The sequence below is a fragment of the Cervus elaphus genome, chromosome 3, assembly GCF_910594005.1.
Source record: "Cervus elaphus chromosome 3, mCerEla1.1, whole genome shotgun sequence".
In the NCBI taxonomy this organism is placed as follows: domain Eukaryota; kingdom Metazoa; phylum Chordata; class Mammalia; order Artiodactyla; family Cervidae; genus Cervus; species Cervus elaphus.
Window position 1 is genome coordinate 37662977 of NC_057817.1, and position 24574 is coordinate 37687550.

At 37.9% G+C, this 24574-nt stretch overlaps 1 protein-coding gene across 2 annotated transcripts in view; it reads left to right on the plus strand.

The window, feature by feature from the left end:
• The window catches only part of GXYLT1 (glucoside xylosyltransferase 1), a 49633-nt gene extending 27481 nt beyond the window's left edge, over window positions 1–22152 (plus strand). For both annotated transcript variants that reach the window (XM_043886825.1, XM_043886833.1), the window contains 4 exons: window positions 41–292; window positions 8246–8369; window positions 8573–8745; window positions 16338–22152. In XM_043886825.1, coding sequence (XP_043742760.1) covers window positions 41–292; window positions 8246–8369; window positions 8573–8745; window positions 16338–16499 — 711 coding nt within the window. In that variant the 3' untranslated portion in view covers window positions 16500–22152. The remainder of the gene's footprint in view (window positions 1–40; window positions 293–8245; window positions 8370–8572; window positions 8746–16337) is intronic.
• Window positions 22153–24574: the final 2422 nt, after the last annotated feature.

Sequence of the window (24574 nt, forward strand, 5' to 3'; positions counted from 1 at the left end):
AATGAAATAGAGTTACTGATTCAAATATCTCTCCCCACAGTTAATCCTGAAAGAAGTTGACTCACTATTGTATGTCGACACTGATATCCTTTTTTTACGGCCCGTTGACGATATTTGGTCTTTGCTAAAGAAGTTTAATTCCACACAAATTGCCGCAATGGCACCAGAACATGAAGAGCCTCGAATAGGCTGGTATAATCGCTTTGCCAGACATCCATACTATGGAAAAACTGGAGTGAACTCGGGAGTTATGCTGATGAACATGACCAGGATGAGAAGGAAGTATTTCAAGGTAAGTCACTGATTCAGGTTAGCATTCCTCTCTTCTCCCTCCAGATTGTTTGGTTTCCAGTTTAGTTTTGTTTTATTAAAAGCTAGATTGACCTATTCAGAATTTTTTCTACTTACCTAGAATAATTGAAGCAAGTGTGTTCTTAGTATTCTGTTTATTAGAGCATTACAGTAGGTCAAAGCAGATGGCATTACAGTCAGGTATCAAGAATCAAGCAGCAAGTGTGAACATTCCTAGATTGGTATTCCAGATAAGAGTTATCATTTTGTAATCGTGCAGCCTCATAATACTTGACTCTAAAGTGTGATATGTCCTGGAGGAGCACAGATTGTGGTTAAGAGCTTAAGACTGTCATGTTAGCTTGGTTCAAACACTGAGATCTTGGGTAAGTTTTGAACATCTCCAGGCTTTGATTTCCTCATCTGTGAAGTGGTATGATAGATAACAGTATGTATGTCATGGGATTTTTGTGAGGAATAAATTAGTTAGAACAGAGGCTTAACACATAGGAAATGTTGGCTGTTTTGGTGCTATTGGAAATTATAGTGACTTTTAAAAAAATCCCTACATGTTTCTTGTCTCAAATTTTGGGATCAGAAAAGTCCAGCTTATAGAATTCTCTGACTGTGCATTCTGAACACACTGTACTGTTTATCAGTTTCATGCTGATGAATCCTTAAGTCATTGTAGTCTGGGGCCATTGGAGTCAAGTGGTTTGGCCTTATGTTTAACTTTGTTGCCTGTTCACCACAACTACTAGCCAGCTACTTAGTTTTCAAATGTCAGTTCTCTCAGCTGAAAAATAGAGATAATAAATGGACTCATGTAGGTTGTCTTTTTAAGAGACCCATTCAAAGTGCTTAATATAGGGCATGACACATAGTAAGCACTTTCAGTTCAGTGCAGTTTAGTTGCTCAGTCATGTCCGACTCTTTGCGACCCCATGAATCGCAGCACACCAGGCTTCCCTGTCCATCAAAGACTCCCGGACTTTACCCAAATTCATGTCCATCGAGTTGGTGATGCCATCTAGCCATCTCATCTTCTGTCATCCCCTTCTCCTCCTGCCCCCAGTCCCTCCCAGCATCAGGGTCTTTTCCAATGAGTCAGCTCTTCACAATAGGTGGCCAAAGTATTGGAGTTTCAGCTTCAACATCAGTCCTTCCAGTGAACACCCAGGACTGATTTCCTTTAGGATGGACTGGTTGGATCTCCTTGCAGTCCAACGGACTCTCAAGAGTTTTCTCCAACACCACAGTTCAAAAGCATCAATTCTTTGGCACTCAGCTTTCTTCACAGTCCAACTCTCACATCCATATATGATTACTGAAAAAACCATAGCCTTGACCAGACAGACCTTTGTTGGCAAAGTAATGTCTCTGCTTTTTAATATGCTATCTAGGTTGGTCATAACTTCCCTTCCAAGGAGTAAAGCGTCTTTTAATTTCATGGCTGCCGTCACCATCTGCAGTGATTTTGGAGCCCAAAAAAATAAAGTCTGACACTGTTTCCACTGTTTCCCCGTCTATTTCCCATGAAGTGATGGGACCAGATGCCATGATCTTAGTTTTCTGAATGTTGAACTTTAAGCCAACTTTTTCACTCTCCTCTTTCACTTTCATCAAGAGGCTTTTTAGTTCCTCTTCACTTTCTGCCATAAGGGTGGTGTCATCTGCATATCTGAGGTTACTGATATTTCTCCCGGCAATCTGATTCCAGCTTGTGCTTCCTCCAGCCCAGCGTTTCTCATGATGTACTCTGCATAGAAGTAAATAAGCACGCTCACTGTTTCTCCCTTTACATCTGGTTAATACTGAATTAAACATTAAGGGATATTATATCTTTTATGATATGAATATCTATGCATACATATTTGCACATATATATATTTAGGATTTTTCCATTGGCTGTGGTGGACCAAAGTTTACACCATTATTTTTATTCCTGTCTTCACGTCTGATTTAAATCTATTGTCCCTTTGTATCCTTCCGACAGGCCACTGTACTGCTTGTAACCGTCACCACCCACATCTGGACATTTCATTCTTAAGGCAGTTAATATCCATCACTCTTATCTTCTGTATATCTAGCAGACATAGGGTTGGTCTGTTTGTTTTTTTAGCTTTCCCATCTTCTGTACCTTTCTGAAATCTTGATTTCTCTTCAGTTTGTCTCCCACAAATGAATGCATTAATGAAGTCAATGTAACGTGTGCTCTCATCAGTCAACCTCAGTTACCCAGTTTGCGAATATATTTTGAGTTTTAAAAATTTATCTACCATAACGTTTTACTAAGTAAGGCAGGTGTCATGCCATGAATTTTCTTCCTTTTCTGATGGTTAGACTATGCACAGTAATATTATACCAGAAGATGGTGCTGTGAGATTATGTGCTAAGGAATGATGTAAGTGCTTAGGGACTCTTCATTTGGAATTCTCAGAATTATGAGAAGTGTTGTGTTGCAAAGAACCTTAGAGACAATTTAGTGTAACACCATTATTTGATTTTTAAGAACATTTCAAATTACAGCTATGTAGTTCAAATCTATAATTATTTTTTATTTGCCTTTTACTTATTAGAATGTCATTCTTAAGTACGTGGAATAGTTTCTCCCCTTTCCTTTTAGTCTGGCATGTTCTAATCCAACTAGAGATGTAGATATGGGAATTGAAAAAATTTCTAAGCTTTCAAACTTGTTTTTATCTGTGTATTAATGACTTAATGAAGAAAAATATGAGGTGTATGATTGTATATTAATTAGTAGGTGCAGTTTACTTCATACATACTGTCCCTTTGTTTCAGACAACTCTGTTCTTGCCCACTGGGAACAAAGATTTGCTCTGTTTTTAAAATATTTTGTTTATGATTGCTGATATGTTTTGACAAAATTTATTGATTTTTTTTGTTGTTGTTCCATTTTATATCTCTTTATTTTTCCTGATTTCCAAACATATCTTTAGCAGACATGGCCTTGTTTTTTTTCCTACTGACTTTATATAATTTCTGGCACAGATGTCAAATTTTAGAGCTCTAATGATATAACTGAATTACTTATAATAACTTTTCAAACTGTTTCATAAAGGTCCACAAATGTTATCCCATAGTTATTATCACATGAAAGCCTGTAAGACAACCCACAGGGCAGTGACCATGTTTTAAATTCTTAATATGCTTTGCTGTAGCCAGCTCCAGCCATTCATAATTATTCAGTTCCAACCTTATGTATTGTAATTAAATATTTTAAAATTTAAAATAGTAAAAATTTAGCTTTTTGTTTTGTTTCTCATAATGCTTGGTAGACACTGATATAACCCTGGCTAAGATACTACTTTGTATTATGATTGTTTCTGCAGTGTTGAATCCCTATTAGGATATTTCTTGACCTTTTCCTATTTATTAGATAAAAACCAAAGACTTTAGGCATCTTGAGAATTCTTTTCTTGTATGTTTGCTGTACCTTGTTCGTGTCCTGCCATTTATTATTTTGTAAAGTTTAATTTTGGCCTGTTTCTCCAGGTACTGAGGGGAGGGTATGTCTTTTATACAGCTTTGCTTTCAGAATATTTAGCATGGAGTCTGGCATAAAGTAGCAACTCAGATAATTACTTGCAGAGGACAGACAGAAGTTTTGGAAACCAGGCAATAATGAACTATTTTTTTTTTTTGCCATTGATGAATTATTGAAAAGTATAAAAAAATAGAATACTTACTGTGAGGTAGTTGTGATGATTGTTTTTACATATTTGAAATATGTGTGTGATGGAAGGCTTTTATTGTGTTACATATACAGCTTGAGAAAACAATGTCAGTGAACATCTTTCCAAAAGGGGCAGAACTTTTCAGAAATTAGTAATCAATCTTTGAGAATGGATGAGTTCTCAGTTTCTAGCATTGTCAGAGCATGATATGAATAGTCATCTGTTAATTTTATTTTTACATATAACATAGACTGATGGTAATAATGAGTTTGTTTTCAAAAGCTTACATAATTCTAAAAATGAAACTAATATATCTTAGCATAATACATGTGCATTTTTGGTAGATTTGCTGAAATGAATATTAAGCTACATCTTTTTTTAAAAATTACAAAATAAATCATGCTTGTAAAAATTCAGGCAATTCATTGAGTAAAAAGACACTTTTCCACTTTACATTCCACTATCCCCAGTTTCATTCTTTTGCCCGAATGACATTATGTATTTTGCTCTGTATTCTTCAGGCCCTTTTAAAAAGGCATTTTGAAGCAGATATACATGTACATTAGCATATACATGTGGAGACCTTTTATACAGCTTCAGTTTGCTTTTTTCACTTAGCAAATATATAGTTGATTTTTATGTCAGTACGTATAGCCTGTCACATTTAATGTGTGTGATATTGTGGAGAAAGAATAATTTGATTTGATGTGTGTACTAGTATTAATATGTAGTTATATGGCTGCTGCTGCTGCTAAGTCGCTTCACTCGTGTCCGACTCTGTGTGACCCCATAGACGGCAGCCCACCAGGCTCCGCTGTCCCTGGAATTCTCCAGGCAAGAACACTGGAGTGGGTTGCCATTTCCTTCTCCAATGCATGGAAGTGAAAAGTGAAAGTGAAGTCACTCAGTTGTGTCCGACTGTTCGTGACCCCATGAACTGCAGCCTACCAGGCTCCATTGTCCATGGGATTTTCCAGGCAAGAGTACTAGAGTGGGGTGCCATTGCCTTCTCCGAGTTATATGGCTACTTCTGCTTTATTGACTATGCCAAAGCCTTTGACTGTGTGGATCACAATAAACTGGAAAATTCTGAAATAGATGGGAATACCAGACCACCTGACCTGCCTCTTGAGAAATCTGTATGCAGGTCAGGAAGCAACAGTTAGAACTGGACATGGAACAACAGACTGGTTCCAAATAGGAAAAGGAATACATCAAGGCTGTATATTGTCACCCTGCTTATTTAACTTACATGCAGAGCACATCATGAGAAACGCTGGGCTGGATGAAGCACAAGCTGGAATCAAGATTGGTGGGAGAAATATCAATAACCTCAGATATGCAGATGACACCACCCTTATGGTAGAAAGTGAAGAAGAACTAAAGAACCTCTTGATGAAAGTGATAAGAGGAGAGTGAAAAAGTTGTCTTAAATCTCAACATTCAGAAAACCAAGATCATGGCATCCAGTCTCATCACTTCATGGCAAATAGATGGGGAAACAGTGGAAACTGTGGTTGACTTTATTTTTGGGGGCTCCCAAATCACTGCAGATGGTGACTGCAGCCATGAAATTAAAAGACGCTTACTCCTTGAAAGGAAAGTTATGACTAACCTAGACAGCATATTATAAAGCAGAGACATTACTTTGTCAACAAAGGTCCGTCTAGTCAAGGCTATGGTTTTTCCAGTAGTCATGCATGGATGTGAGAGTTGGACTATAAAGAAAGCTGAGCGCCGAAGAATTGATGCTTTTGAACTGTGGTGTTGGAGAAGACTCTTGAGAGTCCTTTGGACTGCAGGGAGATCCAGCCAATCCATCCTAGAGGAAATCAGTCCTGAGTATTCATTGGAAGGACTGATGGCTGAAGCTGAAGCTCCAATACTTTGGCCACCTGATGTGAAGAGCTGACTCATTTGAAAAGACCTTGATGGTGGGAAAGATTGAAGGCAGGAGGAGAAGGGGGTGACAGAGGATGAGATGGCTGGATGGCATCACCAACTCAATGGGCATGAGTTTGGGTAAACTCCGGGAGTGGTGATGGACAGGGAGGCCTGATGTGCTGCGATTCATGGGGTCACAAAGAGTCGGACATAACTGAGCAACTGAACTAAACTGAATTGATGGCTGAAAAATACCTCATGTATTTTGATTTTTACGTTCCTGACTACACCACCTATGTGGGTGAAAATCTTTTCATAATTTTTAGCCGTTTATGTTTCCTCCTTTGTGAATGGCTGTATGTCCATTTCCTTTGACTTCTATTTTGCTGTTTTTCTGTTTCTGTTAGCTTGAACTCTTTTTGTATATAATGCCTCTTTATTAAACTCATTTTTCATGGCTTTTTTGGTGTTGGATATTCTACATTATATCCTCAACAAGTACTACTAGTGTTATTGCTTCTTGTCCAATATTTTTCTGGTAGGACTTTTCCTTTGCGTTATAAAGATTCCTCTCCCCGCCCCCCACCATGCCCCCCACCCTGTTTCCCCCTAAAACTGCCCTGGACTTGTTATTTATCTTTTCTTCTTTGAGTAGATGTGTTTCTTAGAATAGGTATGTTTTTCTTCTTTTTTTTTTTTTAAATAAGTAAAATCTAGTGAAAACTTGAACATGACATGATACAAAGGTTATTCCATCAGTACTGTCTATTGAATGCGTTACTGGTGTTGGTCCTTGTTGATCAACTCATATTTTCCTTTTCAGATCCTAAGAGTGTTTAGTTAACATGATCAGTGACTCATTGCAGAGTTGTCCTTTCAATAAATTGTTTTCTTACTATTTCCTTAAGTAATATTTGTTTCAGTCATTTTCCAGATTTTGTGTGTGTGTGTGTGTGTGTGAGATTTCTCATTGTGTATAGTCACTGTATTTACTGCATCCTGAGAAAGAAGGTAATACAATTACTACAGTAGATTATATTTAGTTTTAATGTGTAGTTTTTTCTCCTAGGAATTCTTACTTTTCCTTCTCAAAGGATAGATTGCTTATTCCTCCACTGAGTTTACTATATATCCTTGAATAGCTTGTAACAATTGTTTTCAGACTCTCAGGAGATAGGATCAGTGAAGAAGGATCAGTGCTTTTTTAAACATTGTTTGCAATCTGTCATGAGCCAATGGTTTTGTAAAAAATAATATAAATAAGTTACTTGGAAAATGTTAAAATAAATAGACATAAAATTACTCTGTTAAATTGCTATAAAAGTTTCTAAATTTTACGCTCAATTTCTGTACTTAAATCTCTCAGAGGATATGAAAAATTCACTCATCAGCATGTTGCAAACTATAGTTTGAAAAGTACTTACTTTAAACCTAGAGAGTTTCCAAAAGTCAGATTTGTATAAAAGACTTAGTATTCAACTCCACCCCTTTTCACCCTAGATTCAAATGATCCCCAGGCCTCTTTCAACTCTGTTGTTTCCTTACGTATCTGACTTTGAGTTTTAAAATAATGAGCCAAGAGTAATTCCATAGAGGCTGCAAAGGCATCTGATTAAATTCAGTATCTATTTTTTATTTATCAGTTTCAAGTGATCTCTTTGAAATGTCGATTATAAAGGATTAGCAGATCAGTCTAAGAATCATGGTGATCATGGTGATGAGAGCTAACCAACGCCGTGCCAAGTACTGCTCGTGTGTGTGTTAGTCGCTCAGTCACGTCCACTCTTTACGACCCCATAGACTATAGGTTGCAAAGCTCCTCTGTCCATGAAATCCTCCAGGCAGGAATAACGGAGTGGGGAGACACTCCCTTCTTCAGGGATCTTCGTGACTCAGGGATTGAACTGGTCTCCTGCATTGCAGGCAGATTCTTTGCCGTCTGAGCTACCAGGGAAGCCCCACTGCTCCTAGTACTTTTCATTTATATAGTAACATGTTTAATCTTCAGCAGCGTATTGCAGAGACATAGGTGCTGTGTCTAGATATGTGACAGATGTACTAAAACTGTGCTTTTTAGGATGAGGGTACAGTCATAGCACTGAAACCAGCATCTCCTTTTTCTTTCCCTTTTTTTCCTGACTTCTGTTAGTTTCATCATGTCTCCCTACAGCTTCAGATATCTTTTGTTATCTCTCCACTTGAGCTGTTCATTCTTCCTCACTTTACGTTAGGGTCACATTGTTTTGTAACAAAAAAGTTTGCGCATCTCCTGTTGCTCCGTAATGATTGCTAAGGGAAGAATGAGGAACTGTCACTATGCTGCCATTTTTAACCTGGAAGTCTGAGAAATCTGTTAATGTATTTACCCACAGAATGATATGACCACCGTACGACTACGATGGGGAGATATACTGATGCCATTGCTTAAAAAATACAAACTGAACATTACATGGGGTGATCAAGATCTGTTGAATATCATATTTTTTCATAATCCAGGTAATTTTTAAAATTTATTTTATTCTTTGTAAAAAAAAAAACCATAGTATTTAGTCAAAATTGAAAAAAATGCATTTATTTGATTTTGGCTTATATTATCAGTCTTTATGTTTAAGACAGAGTAAACTAAGTTTAAAATCTTTGCAGAATGTTAATTCTGTGGAATTAGCGTGTGTTTACTTCTTTGTTTTATCTTTGCGTAGAAAGCCTTTTTGTTTTTCCTTGCCAATGGAATTATCGACCAGATCATTGCATATATGGAAGCAATTGCCAAGAAGCTGAAGAAGAAGGAATCTTTATTCTCCATGGGAACAGAGGTGTTTACCATGATGATAAACAACCAGCATTTAGAGCTATTTATGAAGCACTGAGAAATGTAAGCTCTTTTTCTTTTTTTAAGTGTTTTTGTGGACATGCTCCCTGGTTTACAGAGAATTTGCATATCCTTTACTCTAGTTCCATAGTGATAAGCCCCACCACACCCTCCCCATATAGCTCTGGCACTTGGCTTTCTGCTAAGGAAGGACACTGCCTTTTGCCCACTTACTGACCTATGCATTATCAGTATGAACTCACTGATACTATTCTTTTCAGCAAATTGTAATGCAGTGTTCAATGTTATTTATATTGATGCTGAAGTTGTGCCAAATTTAGCGATTGAGTGCCCCTTTTGCCATCTCTTGTGCTTATTTGACGCATTCCCATCATTTTGAGTACCTTCTCAAAGAGCAGGTACAAGCAAAATATCCCAGGCTTATCTTACTATGCCTTCCCTGCCCTCGCCCTGAAATCAGCTGTCTCTCTAAGGAACTCTGATGCTTATTGCTGCAGAGGTGTCTTCCCTTCCAAGCCCTTTCAGCAGCAGAGCTGGGAAATACAAAAATGCAAACACATACACACACAGAGACCTCTGCCCGCACCAGTGTGCCCAGTTTCATTCCCCCAGGCTCCTTCCTTTCCTCTTCTACATGGTTTCTGTTTTCTTCCAGTTAGAATCCTTGCTGCAAACTAGAAATTCCTCTTTTGCTTAATGCTATAATACATTCAAAATAATTTCAGAAATGCTCCATTTGTACTACTATCCCCACTCCTCTCCTTGAAAAACTAGCTGGCTGTAAACATTCAGTTTGTTTACAGTCCTTCTCCTGCCCTCCCCACCCCTGGATGAGGGTGCATGTTCTGTACTGTATTTGCATTAGTTTTTTTCTTCTCCTGTCAGTGTCATTATTTATTCATTTGAAATACTGTTGGATTCATGTATTTCCATATGCTTTCAGTTTTAAGATTTTTCCCCTCATCTTTGTTGATTGAATTTTTAAGGACTTAATTAATTACTTTTTGGCTGTCTGGGTCTTTGCTGCTGCACAAGGGCTTACTCTAGTTGCAGTGCGTGGGAGCTCTCTAGTTTCCGTGCGTAGGCTTCCCCTTAGAGTGGCTTCTCTTGTTGCAGAGCACAGACTCTAGAGCAGGGGCCTCAGTAGTTGTGGCTCTTGGGCTTAGTTGCCCCATGGCATGTGAAATCTTCCAAGACCAGGAATTAAACCTGTGTCCTGCATTGGCAGGCAGAGTCTTAACCGCTGGACCATCAGGGAAAGTCCTAAGTTCAGTTTGATATGAGGAATATTAATATACTTCAAAAAGTCAAAGCTGTATTAGGGTTTACTCAGAAATTGTTCCTTCCCCATCCTTCCACCCCAAGTCCCAGCCCCATCACTAATTTCATTTTCTGGTTTGTCCTTCTTGTACAGATGAGAGGGTACACGTATGTTTTGTAAGTCCCCTTTTCTTACATGAAAGGTATTGTTCATCTTTATCTGTTCTTTGCTTTTGTTTTACAATATTCTGTAAGTTTGGGCATTTATAAATATCTTCCTCATATGTTTTTTACACAACTGTATGACACTCCACTTTGTGCATGTACTAGAGTTTATTCAACTCATCTCTTAAGTTTGAACGTTTTGGTATTCTCCAACATTTTGAATAATAATGCTGCAGAATTCCCTGGTGGACCAGTGGTTAGGGCTCCATGCTTTTACTGCCGGGGCTCTGGTTAGATCCCTGGTTTGGGGACACTAAGATTCTGCAGACTGAAAGGCGGGCCAATAGAGAGGGGGAAGGAGAGAAAGAGAGAGAGAGAGAAAAGAAGGAAAGAAGTGGCGGAGGGAGGGAGGAAGGAGAAAGCAATGTATTAATTAGGGTGAATTCCTGGACATGGGATAATTTTAATGGAAGTTACTGCCTGTTTCCCCTACATAGGGATTATTTGCATTCCTGCCAACAGTTCATGAGGAAGCCTGTTATGCACAGGAGTGTATTGTCAACCTTGAAAATTTTTTGCCATGCTAATAAGTGAGAAATGGAATCTTAGTTTAAATTTCACTTTCTCGTATGAGTGAGATGAACATCTTTTTATATATCTAACAGCTGTTTTTACATCTTTTTGTTGTGAATTTTCTTTCAGATCTCTTACTTCGTCTTCTATTGATTTTTAAAAATGACTTATTTTTAACATATTTCATATGCCATCCTTTTCACTCATAGTGTAAATTATTTGGTGGTTTTTAGTATATTTACAGAGTTGTACAGTCATCACCATGTGAGACTTTCATACTTTACTTCCCACCTGCCCATCATTTGCTGCAAGTTCTTTGTGTATTAAAGATATTAGTTCTTTTTCTGTTATATCTGATGTAAATATTTTCTCCCAGTTTGACTTTGTTTATGGCATTTTTTGTCATTCAGAGTTGTTTGTTTTTTAAAAATTTTTGTGTAATCAAATTTAAAACCTTTAAAAAAAAGTCATAGAAAGTCTTTCCCTACCTATACTCAGCTTACAGAAAGGTTCACCTATATACTGTTTCACTTACTACGTTTAGTCTTCTGCTCAATTTGGAATTTACTCTTGAGTAAGGGGTAGATCTGATTTGATCTTTTTCCAAGTGGCCGTCTTGTCCCAATTATGTTTATTTGAAAGGTTATCTATAACCTGAAGATTTGAGATACTGACTGTATCATATACTAAAGTTCCATTTGTGATTTCTGGATTTTCTCTTTGCTCCACTGGTCTGTCCATTTGTGCACTTACACACTGTTTTAACTATGATGTCTTTGTGCTGTATTTTAATACCTGCTGGAGAGGGAGGCCTGGCGTGCTGCGATTCATGGGGTCCCAAAGAGTCAGACACGACTGAGTGACTGAACTGAACTGAACTGAAGGGTTGTTCCCTGTTCACATCCTGTCCTTATAGTGTTTTCCTACTTAGTGTATTTTTATTTTTACACAGATATCAACACATTTAACAAAAAGTTGTTTTTTCGTTGGGAGTGTGTCATCGTCACATGTCGACTTAGTGACTGCTGACGTTTTGATGGTATTGAGACATCTTAGGAACAAGGGTTGTCTTTGATTTGTGTCTTTCAGGAATGTTGAATAGATCTCTTCATACTGTGGATTTTGAACACATCTTAAGTCTATTCAGTTTTCTTTGTTGCCTTTGTAAATGAGGTTTTCTTTTTTAAATACTAAACTTTATATTAAATTTGGAAAAAATTATTCTGGCCCTGTCACCCCAGGTACCTGTTTCTGTCTCTTTTTCCCCTTGGTCTTAACAGTCCACTTTTATGTAGTTAAGGTGGATTGACAGGGGGAGATGATTATACTTCACGTACCTGTAGATTGATGCATGAATCAGGTCTCTGAGTATGTTGGGGACCAAGACTTGGGGCAAAGCCAAATAAGGATTGGATTTATGGTTTTGCTTAATGAGCTGTATATCAGTCACTATCCATGCAGCTAATTCACCGATACCTAGGGAGAAGTTATAAGTGACCATTCATCTTTCAGGGGGTATGTTCTCTGCGCTGCTGGACGGTGTCTAATCTTCTATGGATGTGAAGACAGATATCAGCAACAGGAGTGCTGGTTTGGTCTAAGTGTGGGGATCAAAAGAGCTGATGCCCCTATTGGCGAGACTCTTAAGTATTTGCTAATGACTGATCTCAGTATTTGCTAGTACAGTCTCACTAATAGGAATGAGAATAAAGATACTGAACTAACCTCCTGAGACACAGACTGTATTAGGATGACGAAGAGTGCAGCAGCTATGCCCCGAAGGGCCAGGGAAGGAAGGCCTCATTGATGAAGAGGCATTTGAAGTGAACCCTGAAGAAATGAGTAAGATTTTGCCAGGTGAGCAGGCAGAACCAACACTGCCTGAGAAAAGGTCTTGAGGGTGGTGAAAATCCCGTGAGGAGGTCAGGAGTTGAGCTGTTTGACTGGGGTGATGGGTGCAAGTAGGCAGTGGCTGGACTGGGCTGGACGTGGTGACGATGTGTGCTGTGTAAGGTGATGATCTGCAGCTGAAGTTTTCTCCTGGAAATGAGTGTTGCTCACACTTGGTGGTAGGGAAAATGCTGATAGCATTGTAGGCTACAGCTTTAGTGTTTTTCTAAGTTTCTTAATCCTATAAGCCTGAGAGAAAGGGTTTCTGAATAATCAGTTTATCATGATACAGCTACACTCACTGAAGAATGATAAAATTTAGTGTTGATGTTCATTTTCATGTAGCTGACCTTGTATGCCTTCAGAATCAGTATCATATTTTAATAGTGCTTTATTATGGCTTGTCAAGAGGTGATAAAAATAACAAAAGGTAGTTTTGGAGTTCTGAGACTTTGCAGGGTAGAAAAGAAATGCACTCCTATAAAAATGTGATTTCTTTGTTGCCTCTGAGCATTAAAAAAAAAATCCATTATTAAGGAATTAAATCTTACTAGTTTTATTTGATCTTTTCTTTGATCTCTTATAAGTATATACTTTTAAAAAAAACTGAGTATTTGTTTTAAGCTGATTAATTACACTCGGTTTTTAAGAAATAAATCTTATTTTAAAAACTGTTTCAAACCCTGAAGTAATTAATGACTAGTGGTTGCTTTCGGTTTGTATTAATTAGCCTTATCTACCCAGTTTTCATCTTAACGAAGTTAATCGGTCTTTTTGGTGCTTGGTTAGTGTTTTTATCTTCTCTTATCTATTATTCAATGGAAAGTATAATTTTTAAAAGAATTACTGTTCAGACAGAGGTATCTATGCAAGTTTCAGAGAGAAGCTTAGTCATAGCCATTGAATGTTGTGAACCATAGGATGTGAACCATTTGTAAAATTTGAATGCATGGCTATGTCTGCCAGCAAATCAGGCTTTACAGTCCATACATAGTTGTTAAATATTAGTTGTTGAGTGAATACAAATACTAAGATTAAAAAGTGCAGATTCACAGTGGGAATAAAGCATTTTATTGCTCTGTAAAGTATTTTCTGCTTCCTGTATTTCATTTGAGTTATTAGATTTTGTGGTGTTTCTGGGTTAACTTTGATTTACCTCATACCCTTCTTGTGTCTGCATCAGATGCAGTAGATTTGCAGAGATTCAGGGGACTCAACATCCTCTCCTGCACAATCTTGTATGTAGCTGGCACTTGGCATCTGAAGGATTGAACTGCCTGCCATTGTACTTGTATTTTTAAAATATGTTCTGTTTTTTGAAAATGCCTTGAAGTATCTCATTGTGGGCATCATAGCCTCACTGTTCACTCTCTGCCTTCAGCTGACATTCTTATAAATAAAACATGACCTTCCTAAAAGTTTGTGTGCTGGGTATGGTGCCAGTGAAGAGGGAGTGATTATCTGTGTCAGGAGAGCTTCTCGGAGGAGCAGACATCGGTCTGAGCTGGAAGGACGAGTACCAGGCAGCCAAAGGTGTGGACGAGTCGGGTAGCACGCAGTAGGGGAGGAGGAGGCCTGCAGCCAGGGGAGGGCACCGTGGCCTCTGGGCAGGGGAGCTTCTGGAGGCCAGGTGCGTGCAGTCCTGGGTGCTGTGGAGTCTGAGCCTGGCGGAGGGCGAGTGCTGGCTCTGTGTATACAGGTGGGCATCTGGTGATTTCTCACCTTCTTCTTTAAAGGTCAAACTTCTATGGTGGACTAAAGGAGCTGTAATCCCTGAGGCACTGTTTTTATTTCAGGAAAATACTCATCACAAGACCTTCCCAGTGAAGAAAAACATTTTTTTAACCACAGACACTGGGATTTAAAATCACAAGAAAATGAAGTGAATCTCAGGTATTCCCCAGGAATTAACATTTAAACACCTTTGTAGCATTTTCATTTTTAGTCGTTGTAGAGTAGGAAAAAGACCAGTTTGGTCTGCCCAGTATCACTCGCCTCTCAGCCACCGTTGCCCTAGTACGTTTTTGTACACAGTGAACTGTTAGCAGACCGTCACTCCATTACAGGTGTTACACCCTGATGAGGTTCCCTTCTTCAGTATGGCTGCTACTTTTAGCCCCAGACAAATGTAGACACATCTATATAGAGCACACCGCAGTTCACCACTGGTAACTGAGCTTCATCTTTTCAGCAGAGGTTTGAAGCTCACTTGGCACAGTTGCATTTGCTTTTTTGGGTAGGCAGTGCTGTGTGCTTTGAGCGCTCAGAGCTTTGTAACTGGGAGAATTCTCTCTCCCTTCCTTAGTTGCTTCATTGTGAATTGTCATGTTTCATAAAGTTGGTGTGAGGTTTACATGCTTTACTGCATGTAAAGCTCTTAGCCTGATGCCTGGTGTGTAGGGAGTGCTTGCTTTTTAACCAGTCCAGCTTTCAGCAGTTTCTTCCAGATCCCAGAGTGCTGGCTGTTATTCTTTTCATTACATTTCTTTCTAGTTAAGCCTCTTCTCCCCCCTGCTTTTTTTTTTTTTAATACTTTAAGATATTTATCTTCAGTGTATGGGATTAGGTTTGAAAAAATTACCCAAGAAGGAAGGTTTCATGCAGTTAATGCTTCTAGTTTCTTGCACTAGAGGCACAAGGGTTTAGGATCTCTGTGCAGCCCTACCACGGCAGTGTTCTGAATGAGCATTGAAGTTCGGCCTGTTCTCCATAAAGGGGCTGCAGCTTCCTACAGGCTCACTAATTGTGATTCTTTTTTTTTTTCCTTTATTTATTTATTTATTTTTTCAGTGGGTTTTGTCATACATTGATATGAATCAGCCATAGATTTACACGTATTCCCCATCCCGATCCCCCCTCCCACCTCCCTCTCCACCTGATTTCTCTGGGTCTTCCCAGTGCACCAGGCACTAATTGTGATTCAAGTGGTGCTTCCATTTCCTCTCCCTCTGCGGCAGGGTAGTAAACCTCGGGTCATTTGCAGTCCTCCTAGATTTCTGGTTCTGAATTTCCTTTAGAGTCTTCCATTTTTTACTGACTTTAAACTTTCCTGTAAGATATTTTCAAGCCCCATCAGTCTTTCTGATTGTAGTTGCAAATAATAAAAAGGTACATGGCCGAAAATACTAAGAGCTCAGCTTTTTTTCCACTTATTACTACTACAGTGTTTTCCAAAATATATTTCTTGAGATATTAATACATTTTGTAGTGAAAAAGGATTCTGAAAGTACATTTTGGAATTAGTGGATCAAACAACGTCCAACAGGTGTATTTTCTGTTTTAATAGTTTCTCACGTGTCCCTGTGAATCTCACTCAAGAGTTCATGGTGTTTAGCAGTTCTCAAACATCTATCCTGGTGCAGCTGGGGTTCTTTGGGAAACCCTGAACTGTGCTGTCTCCATCTCAGTCCTTCCCAGTCCAGCTTCACCAGTGTTACCAGAGTGATTTTTGGCTTTTATTAGTCTCTCTCAGCCACCTTCAGACCTGTTGCTTGTCTTCTCACAGCTGTGAGAATCTCTGGGTCTTTTCTGCTCTTGACCATGTCCTTGCCTTGACTCAGGATTCTCTGCCTCCTCCTTCCTCCTGTGAGATGTCTTCTATTTAATTCATTGAAATTATTTGTTGGGCACATGCTTTCTATGAGACTTTTTAAAGTGGAGACTGTTGATACAAAGTTGATTGAAGAAGTTATTGGGAATAGTTAAATTTTTATATATATCTTTGTCTTTTTATCTTCTTTCTCTAGTGTTCTTTTGAAGATGACAACATCCATTCCTTATTAAAACCATTAGAACTGGAACTACAAAAGACAGTGCATACATACTGTGGAAAAATTTACAAAATATTTATCAAACAGCTGACAAAAAGCATACAAGACCGTTATGACAGACCGCCGAAAGAAAGGTGATTCTTGGTGACTGCTAAATCAAATGAATTAAAACAACAAAATATCAGAGACTATTGTGAAGGAATAGTCTTAGATGAAGTTTTCAGGAAGGAATTATTCATCTTCAGTAGAATTTTTTTCCTGAAGAAGTCAAATGAGCTGTATTTTCATGTAATGAAGAACAAGTTGAAGTCTTGGACCTCAACAAGAAGATATTTTTGATCTCTGATGTTTTATAATGTTATCTGGTATCATTCCAGTATTGACAAAAATGTTATTGAATGGTTATAGCCTACAGACTTGGGTTGACTCTTAACTCTTCAGTAGGTAAGGGCAGTAAGGATGTATGAATGGAGAAAATGTACCTCATACACAGTGGAAACACTCAAACTGTGAGTATAGCAATAATCTTACGTCAGCACTAACCTCACTTTAAATGTGTGAGAAAAAGAAGTTGTTTACAGAAACAGGAAAGGTTCTGTTTCTAAAGAAATGTGATGGAACTGATGTCACTATTGACAATCTGTGTGTGCCTTTATACATTTCATCTCTGTTTAAAATATTTTTGTGACAATCATGTTTAAAAGTGTTTTTAGTTTATACGTAAGCTGCACATTTAAGATTGAGCTCCATAAGAAAAACAGTGAAAGTTTGGATTTTAGTTTTTGTGTGTATTTGTGAAATGTAGTGTTTTCATTTGTATGTGCTTAACTGTCTTGCCAAAAGTCAGGTCTAAGATTATTAAGCAAGTATTTTAGGAAAATTTTTTATCACTTTAAATGAAAAATTTCAGCTTTACTGGGCATTCTGGAAGCAATAAATATGCAGATAATAAAGTGAGAACCTAAGAAGTATACTTCTGTCATGGTGGAAAATGTGATGGACCAAAATATGGAAGCTACGTCTTCTGTGAGCAGTGATTACAGTTAACAGTGGAGCAGGAAAAAGTGGTCCATTGAAACCTTTTCCCTTCTACCTCAAAATGGCTTTGCAAAATATCTTTGAAGAAGCAAATATACATATACAACCTTAATTTAAGTACATTAGAAAACTATCATGGATGATTTGGCTTAAGATTGTCACATCTGACTGTAGAAAACATAGTTTTGATTTGGTTAATGTGCATGTCCTCCTTTTTTGAATATCACTTAAGACAGCTATTTTTTTTTTATCCTGACAGTAAGAAAAATATTACTTTTCTTAGTGTTTTTGACCTTTAACTGATATAACTATAGATTCTGAGTACTTAGCATGTGCTGTGCTGGGGCACATGTCTCTTTACCAAGTACTATGAGGTTAACTTCTTTTTCTCCTTTTGGTATTTTAATACTTAAATAGAGAAGAGAAAATCATGAAGGAAAACTGCCATGGTAGTTTATGAAGTACCTGAAATAGTGGTGACTGGCTTTATGAAGACCCAGAGCCCTCTGTGGGGGTTGGGAGAACAGCTGGCCTCTGCCTTGAGCAGTTGAGTCAAGGACAGGTTGAGAAAGGAAGGTGTGAGAAAGATGAATCAGAATTTGACAAGAGCCCGGCTCTCGTGGGGCAGAAGCATTTAGGGAATGCTACGGTGAACATGAGGACTCGTGAACGTGTTGAGATTGAATTGGCTAAATAAAAAATGGGATCCCTAGAATTTCAAAGTTTGGAGCAGATAGGATCATTTTTAATGGCCCCAGAGGAAGACCCTTGGCTGCCTGGCCACATTAGGCTTTTGTGGAGACCTTGATGAGAATGGCCTGGGCTTCACCTTAGATGACCCTGGTATGCCATATCCAGATGGGTCTGCACATTGCACAGAAGTGGAGAGAATAGTACAGTGGTACTCCTCGTCCAGATTGAACACGTCCGTGTTTTACCACTTCTGTGTTATCTGTCCCTTTTTCCTTTGCTGATGTATCTTAAAGAAAATGCCAGTCATCATGTTATTTCACCTGTATAAACACTTTGGTAGCTGCAATGACATTGCCCCCCCTTTGGCTTCAGTTAATATCGAAGGCACATTTCCCTTATGATAAGAGTGCAAAAATAAGTCACCTTATGATTCTATTTTTAATAAGCACCTCAGATGATTTTGGTGTCGTTTAGTTTGGGAACCACTGGAAATCATTCTGCCAACTTGAAGGCTGAAGTTAGGACCACAATTCTCAGCACAGTTGGTGGATTATAAATGTGACTCTGGAATGTTAGTGGAAGTACTTGGGGTTATTTCCAAGATATGAATTTATATTATTAGGAAGCTCCTTAGGTTTAATTTTCTCAGTGAACAGACTCTTAGCCCCGTGGGCTCTAGTATGATTGAGACTGGGTAGAGTGTATCATAGTTTAACTGGACTGTGTGCTGTGGTCTCACACATGTTGTGCCTTATTTATACCATCACACACTCTTCGTTGTGGGGTCAGTTGGAAGGTTCTTCACTTGGTTTATTCAGACCTGACCTAATATTAGCATTTTACCATAAATTGGGTTATGGTGAAAACTCTCCACTGAGGGACTATTTTTACCTAAAATTTAGGATATCACAGGAAGTCCTTAACAATGTTAAAATGAATTTTCTGAGTTTATCTTTAGATAAACTTTTCCCTTGAGAAGTTTCAAGAAATACAGTTTCTCAGCATTAATGAGGTTAAATTCTAGAGCAGCTTACAGAATGTTTTATATTTCTTTCCTTAAGACAGTATATCTATGCAGTGTATTTGAATTATATTATATATTCTTCGAGTCTATGTCTTAGAAAAATTCTGACCTCAGAATTATCTCTGGGCTACAGTGTTACCAAAGTGGAATGACTTTATAATGTAGTCAACCTTCATTTATATGAAGTTGCCATCTTAGAGGAAAAAAACCTTGAGAAAATATATATTGTGATTTATATTTTAAGAAAATGCATACTTTGTTTTTCCCCCCTGTGAAGAGTAGTTCATAATGTATATACAGTAACCCGGTTATCTCTGGATACTTGCGAGCCTGAAACAGTATTACTGCTTCACTGCTCTCTCATTTTGCCCCAAGTCGAATGTTATTGGTATAAAGGAAAGAAAACCAAACTGAACTGGATCTGCATTCTCTTCTTGATCAGGGGGCCAGGGCATGTCAGTCACCTTCTCAGTCCCGTAAGCTTGCGAACAATCATTGTGCCTTGCCCACCTCATGAGACTCAGCAGTCTTGGAGCCGTGAGCCCCGGGAGAGAACGGGTTAGCTGCATGGCTTGTCTCACGCCACTCCGGCCTTGCTGTTGAAGTTCTGTGCCCCGCTGTTGTCTCCTGCACAGATCATTCTGTTTTAGACCGAATGTTTGCTGACGTGCATTATATCTCCAGTGTGAATTTGCTTAGCTTGTGTAAGGAAGAATTTTTAAGGAAGAGAAAGTGAAGAAAAGAATGATGTAAATGAATGATGAGAGGAAGAAGGAAGAGAGAGGAAGTGAGAAAAGTGAGGAAAGAGAAGGGAATAAGAGAATGGCCAAAGGCAGAGGAAGAGAAGAGTGGCTCAGAGCGGGGAATGGAGAAGGCGAGAGGGAGGGAAGTGGTGTGGGGACAGTCACTTTTGAAGCTGCAACCCCCTAGCCTGTCCTGCGGTCAGCTTGCCTTCCTCTGTTCATGGCCCTGCGGGGTCAGGCTTTCATGGAAGGGGCAGCCAGGCTACCTCTGTTGAATTTGTTTGTTTGATTTGTTGATAGTAAAGTCTTTCCCCAGTTACTCTGCTCACTGATTATTTAGTGCTATGATTCTACATTGTAGTTTTTTTTTCTTTCTATATATTGGATCCCAGTTTGTGACCCAAGACCTGTGGAAACACGATGACAAATATCTTCCTTTTTAACATCCTTTTAGTCCTCCCAGATACTGGATTATGCAGGACTGACCACATAGATCATATGGGAGGTTAGGGTGGAAGGGGATAACCTTATTAGATGTGAAGAGGGCCCAGGAATCTTATCTGGTTTTCCCAGATGATATTGATAGGAGGCCAGGTTTGGGAACCACTGCCCTACCTTGAGTGGCAGTTTAAACCACACATCACATCCATTGATTCCTCAGTAGGCATACTTCCAGGTGGAGTGTTAGGAAGGGATTCAAGATACCAGGAGACAACAGGAGTACATTAAATGGAAAAACCTTGAAAGAGGGTAGTCAGAGTCTTCTTTTTCAGAAGTTTATATTGTAAGGAATAAACATCTTAGTGTTAATCAGTAGTGATTTAGTAAGCCCGCTAATTTTTCATTTTTAACTTTTTGATTTCTTAGAGTAAACAGAGAAGAGAAGTAGGGGCACAGTGTATCAGGAAAGGTAGGTGCACAATGTGTCCGTGTAGGACCAGTTATCAGTTTATTAAATGTAACTTCAAGTGTCTTAAAACAATTGCCTTATTGTGTTCTAATATTTAATAAAAGTAGATTAAATAATGATTAGTACTGTAACAGTTATCCTTTTATACTTTGCCAAAGCAACCCTTTTTTGCCTATTAAAGCCTGGCTTAACTGTCCTAATGTTTGTTGTTTCTTGATTCATTGAACATGAAACTAGATTTTAAAAGCTAAGTTATATGAACTTAAGGCAGGGGTAAATTGTGGTGCAAGAATTTTTGTTAACTAAAAATGAATATGATGTTAATTTAGATACCTAGCAATTATAGAATTATGAGAAGAGCATGGAATAGGATATTGGACTAAGCAATTTAGAAATGATTACAAATAAATGTCAAACTTACTTCTAAATGAAAAATACCTATTGTCACCTCATTTCTACCAATAATTCAAAATGTCTAATGGGATTATTTTTTAAGAATTTTCTGTAACTCCAGTTTTCAAACAAAAGAGAGCCTTTGAAAAGATGTGGAGAGAAAAAGGAAAATCTCTCTCACTTCTAATGCTGTGAATGCTATTTGGAAGGTCTGGTCAGACTTTTTAATACAAACTTAACTGATGTGAAGCCTCTGATTATGTGTAGTTTACATATACTGTCTGAATTCGTAAGCATATTCAAATATACAACATCATAGTTAGTCCTTGTAAAAACTAAAGAGAAGCAACAGTGTACCTTCCATTTAAAATATAAGTTGACTTAAACTATGATGGACAATAGCTGTTTTCAACCTGTGTGTAAAATTTCTTCAGGGAGTATTGGGGTGTTATGCAAAAATAATTCAGGTCTTGTAGCTTTGCTGTAGACTGTGTCATCCATTCCAAACTCAACACACATGCATCATAGTCATTGTCAGTATTTGAGAGCTGGGCCAGTGGCTTTTGATGGATGTTGTAACAGAAGATCTGTGAAGGAGATGGTGGTTTGCACCTGTTCCTGAAATCAGAAACTGGAAGGTGGTTCCATTTTTCACAAGTATTTGCATAAATGTGTTAATATTTCGAGTAGTAATGATTCTAAAGCTGCAAGAAGGCATTTTGCTATACTGTGATACATAGCGATTACTACTCTTAAACTGCTTTTTACCTTAAAATATTACGATTTTAGGATAAATTGGATATCCTCCTCCAAGTAGTTTGTGTGTCTTGACATTTATTAAAGAGAAGGTGAGTGCAAGATTATAGATTCAGATATAACAGGAGAATAATGGCAAGTTGCTTTGTTCTGTTTTGGGGGGAGTTCATATCTTTTTCACTTTGTGGTGGTATTAAATGAACATATACTCAATAAATGTCTGATTTCTTCAAATGGTGTGTCTGAATTACTCTAGAAGGCCAATACATGTTGATGTATGGCAAAAAACCATCACAGTATTGTAAAGTAATTATCTTCCAATTAAGTAATTTTTTAAAAAAGTAGTTTTGAAATCATTAGCCTTGGGAAAGTTGATAACTAGAAGTCCAGGCAGGCGGCAGTTCTTGGATTGACTGATTCACCAACTGGACAATGTCATTGGAAACATAGGTACCTTCTGTCTTTACATTACAGTTCTCACCATGTGAGCTAGTTTTCCCCCCATAGCCCCTAAGTGACAGCCAGCATTCTGGGTCCCAAATGGCAACCAGAGGCAAAAATACATCTTTTTATAAGAGGAAGGTGCCACCTGTCCCCATTCACTTGCCCTCATAGCCATAGCAGTGGCTGTCTGTGTCCAAAACCATTACTTTTCAAAGAGAATAAAACTTGAATGGTTCGCTCAGATCTTAATTTGCCCCACACTTAACCGTAGCCTCCCCTTGAAAAATGGCTACTCACAGGAAAGGAAAAGGAAGTAACATCAGGGTTCTGTTAGAAGTCTGTGGGGTAGAAGGGTAGATAACAGACCTACATGATTTTACTGGCCCAAGTATTTCTTAAAACTTCCCAGAGGATCAAATTTCAGATCTAGAGAAGAGCACTTTTTCTGTGCCAGAGTGTGTGTAATTGTACTTTAATGGGTCTCCGTAATGTTATGATCCAATAGTTCTCAGGTTTACATATTTTGTTATTTATACTATGATTTTCCGGTCACAATTGATAGCAAGCATAAGGGTTTTAAAAGCTACTGAGGTGATGAGTACTTACAAGACAGTTAAAATCAACAGTCTTTTGTTTTATATCATTTATAAGTTACACAATGTCCTTATTAAAAAAGGTTCAAACAATACAGAAGAATTAAAAGTATATGAAGTAAAAAAAGACTCCTAACAAGCCACCCCTGAGAACATTTGGCATGTATCCTCCCTGTCTTGCTCTGCACATTTACACGTGATGCACCCACACTGGGCTGGCTTCTACAACGTCTGACAGCTTGCCTCATTTCAGATTATACATTATAATATCTTGCCTTGTTGATACATTAGATCCACCTCATTCTTTAGCTACATATTATGTCATAATAATGTACTTAAGTAGAGATTAGCCTATGGACTTCTGAAGTATGAAACCAAAAATAATGAGTTTTAACTTGTTAGGGGAAGTAGTCATTAACTACTTTTACCATTTTTCTAGTTGTGATTTAATTTAAGTACCTTAAGTGGAAAGTTTTTGTAAAATAATTTGTAATAAGTATACAATAAAATAATAAAAGTAAATAATAGTTATATCTTTGTGAGACTGACATGTCTAAGTACTGTTACTTCGGGGTTATTCTTTTACCTTTCCATTCTTAAAAAGACATTTTTGAATAGTAAAGTTTTAAAAAATTTATTTGTGAAAATTAACAGAATTGGACCATCAGTTTTACTTATACTTTATCTACTGTTCTTTAGCATTTAAAATATTTTAATATTTTAATAAACTTAACAGGTTAAAAGAGGTTTTTAATCTGTTAGAACAGTGCTGTCTTACAAATATAATACAAGCACATATATAATTAAGTTTTCTAGTAGCCACATTAAAAGCAGTGAAAGGTACTTGCTACTAATTTTAGTAATATATTTTGCTTAAGTATATCCAAAATTTTATCATCTGGTCATGTAGTCAATATAAAAATATTTAGTGAGATCATATTTTTTTCATATTGTACTAATAAGCATGTGTTTATCACATACAGCATTTGTCACATTTTTGTCATCTCATTTCAGCTTTGTCACATTTCAAGTGGCCACTTGCGGCTCGTGGTTAACAATTTGAACAGCACAGCTCCACTAGAGTGCAAACTCGAGGCAAAAGTCATTTCTTTTTTCAAGTGGTGTCTGTCACCATGACTATACATGACTATACACAGATTTGCTCAATACATTTTAATTGAGGGATGTTTTATAAAACTGTGGAGGTGTTTTGTAAATTGGGACGAGTTTGAACTCTGGCCATTTTATTTTTAAAAACAAGAAATAAAATTCTATTTCCCCAAAATGTATACCCTCATGGATAGTGAAAGAAGTTAAACCAGAAGAGGTGAAAAATTCTAGTCTAATTAAAGTGTGTATGTCTGAGATAATGAGAGGAAGCTCAGTGCTAGCAATGTGGTGAGTCTACTGCACAGAACTTCAGGTGACAGTGTGAGGTCATGTGATTCACATACCCTCCTGGTCCACTTTTTGGGTCATTGATTATTCATGCACACACATTAATCTCAAATCTATAATAAATCTGAATCTGCTCTGGTAGAATCTTCTGGCTTCCCTGTGTTACTAAACCTCCCGTCTAAAGCCAGTTCTTTGACCTTGAGCTGGATTTGTCATGGGGC